The following is a 2,373-nucleotide window of genomic DNA, read 5'->3' on the forward strand; positions in this document are numbered from 1 at the left end:
GCAGAAGCAGCAGCCCGATAGTCTCTGTTCACCAGTCTGCAGGAGTTACGGCAACATTGCACCGTCGGCAAAAACGGCAGCAGCAGCGCCACTACCACCACCAGAAACAGCAGCAGCACCAGCAGCACTAGCAAGAGTAAAAGCAAGGGCCACGTAGCTTTACACCAGCAGGCTCCGCCGGTCTCACAGTAATGACTGAGCCGTGTTCGTTTGTAGCGGATGTGGAGTGGAGTCTGTAGGCCTCGAAGACAGAGACGTTTGGCGGGGCGCTGAGGCCCTCATTTGTGCTGCACGAGACATCGCGTGCTGCTATGCGGCCCAGGCCCCACGTACCCTTCTCAGGCCTTAGCAGCTCCCGTTGCTGCTGCCGCCGACTGCTGCTACTGCTGCTGCTGCCAGGAGAAGCAAAGGCAACGGGGGCTATGGAGACGCTCGACGGAGAGACGGACACACGAGGCGAAGAAAAGCATGCTGCAGGCAGCAGCAAGGGAATTGGGTGCAGCAACAGGGGACCCAATGCCTTCTGCTGCTGCTGCTGCAGAGCCTGATTCGCATGCGTTGCTTCAGCAGCACCAGCCTGCTGCCGCTGCAGCTCAGTAGACATAAGCGCCGCCAGGCCAGAGGAATCGTCCTTCCGGAGCCTCTCTACAGCCTGAGGCGCAGCAGCAGCAGCAACAACGGCATCGCTGGTTTGCTGCTATTGCTATGCTGGGGCGTATGCACGCAGAGGACATTTCTTTTTCCTGTTCCCCCTCCTCTCCTTTGTTCCGTCTCCCTCTTCATTCCCTTGGCCAGTCGTTTCCCCTTCTCCGTATTCACCATTTAGGGTTTAGGGTTCCAAATGTAGGGTTTAAAGTTTAGGTTTTAAGGTCTGCGGATTAGGTTCTCGGGGCTCCGGCTTAAGGTTTCGGGTCTAGGGTTTCGTGTTTCGGGTTTAGGGTCAAGGGTTTTGGTTTGAGGAGTTTAGAGTCTCTGGTGTAGGGTGTAGGGGCTTATGGTGTCGTGTTTATGGTCCACAGTTTAGGGGTTTTGTTCGAGGAATTAAAGTTTCTGGTTTAGGGTTTAGGGTTTAGGGTTTGCCTGGAGGAAGTGGGGTTTGTTGCTGAGTGGTCCGGCGTCGATGAGAGCATGTAGTTCGCCGGATTTCCAGGACCTAATAAGCAGCACGTCTCCTACTGGCAGCCCCAAAGCAGCAGCGAACACATCACGCAGCACGTGACGCAGCAGCTCCTCCCCCTCATCATTCCTGCCGCTCCTGCTGCTGCTGCTGGTTAAGGCTTCGTAGTTGAGGCCCTCTATTGTCGCATCGACCGCGAAGACAGAGCGGTTAAGGCCCCGAGAGCAGGTCCGGTCTAAGGGCATCTGCAGCCAAACAGCAAACAAGAAAACAAACGAAAAACCCAAAAGTGTAAAGACAGAGGCAGAAACACACGGGAACAGAGACAGGAAGAAAAAGGTAGAGGGACAGCCACACGAAGGCAGATATGCAATGACAGAAGGAGGAAGAGACAGACACAGTGAGAGGGAAGAAAATATACACGGAGGGGGTAGGAGCAGGAACAGCGGCAGAAGCAGCAAATGCAACAGCAAATGCAGTGATCGCATTAGAAACTGCAGCAGAAACTGTCGTGGCAACTGGATAGGCGGTGATATCCTGCGCTATAGACAGTTCCAGCTGCAACAGCAACTGCAACACCAGCAGTAGCAGCAACTGCAACAGTGCAGCATCAACTGCAGCAACACCAGCAGCAGAGCCAGATCACCTTGCAGTCTGCCTCTATGAAGGCAACAGAGCGGTATAATTCTAAGGGCCCAGATGTTCCTTCGAGTTCGTCCCAAAGCGATTGGATAAGGTGCAGCAGCTGCGGCGTCACTGCATTGGGCATTTGCTGCTGCAGCAGTGCGAGCTGCTGTCGCTGCTGCTGCTGCTGCTGTTGGTCTATGTAGAGCAAGTCCCGCAACAACTCCAGCTGGGGGGCCACGCAGCAGCCGTTCTGCTTCTGCAGATCTGAGCAGCAGCCACAGGTCAACACCCGGAGAAGAAACTACCAGAAGGGAGACAACGACTTGAAGGAAATGGAAAGAAAGAAAAACAAAACAAAAGACCACACAAGCGCCTCGCCACCGCTAGCGGAAATGCTCTTTATACTGACCACTCAGAAACGAAAACACCAGCAGCAGCAGCAGCACCAGCAGCAAGCGCATGCTTATCAGCGCCAGCAGCAGAAGCACGACCAGCAGAAACAAGGGCAGTAATAGCAGTAATATCAGCAAAAGCAGCAGCAAGAGCAGCAGCAGAAGCGTCATGTGATGTGTGTGCTGACTCTGTATTGCGTCTCTGCATTCGTGTTGTGCGCATTGAAAGTTGAGACT

General features: G+C 54.3%; 1 protein-coding gene across 1 annotated transcript; it reads right to left on the minus strand.

The window, feature by feature from the left end:
• Positions 1-127: 127 nt before the first annotated feature.
• Positions 128-2,205, minus strand: EMH_0091160 (uncharacterized protein; the record flags this gene model as incomplete). The annotated part of the gene is made up of 4 exons (XM_038023017.1): positions 128-652; positions 1,177-1,362; positions 1,764-2,008; positions 2,154-2,205. The coding sequence occupies 4 exons, from the start codon at positions 2,203-2,205 to the stop codon at positions 128-130; spliced, it is 1,008 nt and encodes a 335-aa protein (XP_037878871.1).
• Positions 2,206-2,373: the final 168 nt, after the last annotated feature.

The sequence above is a fragment of the Eimeria mitis genome, genomic scaffold (genome assembly GCF_000499745.2).
Source record: "Eimeria mitis Houghton genomic scaffold, Emh_scaff7348, whole genome shotgun sequence".
NCBI lineage: Eukaryota > Apicomplexa > Conoidasida > Eucoccidiorida > Eimeriidae > Eimeria > Eimeria mitis.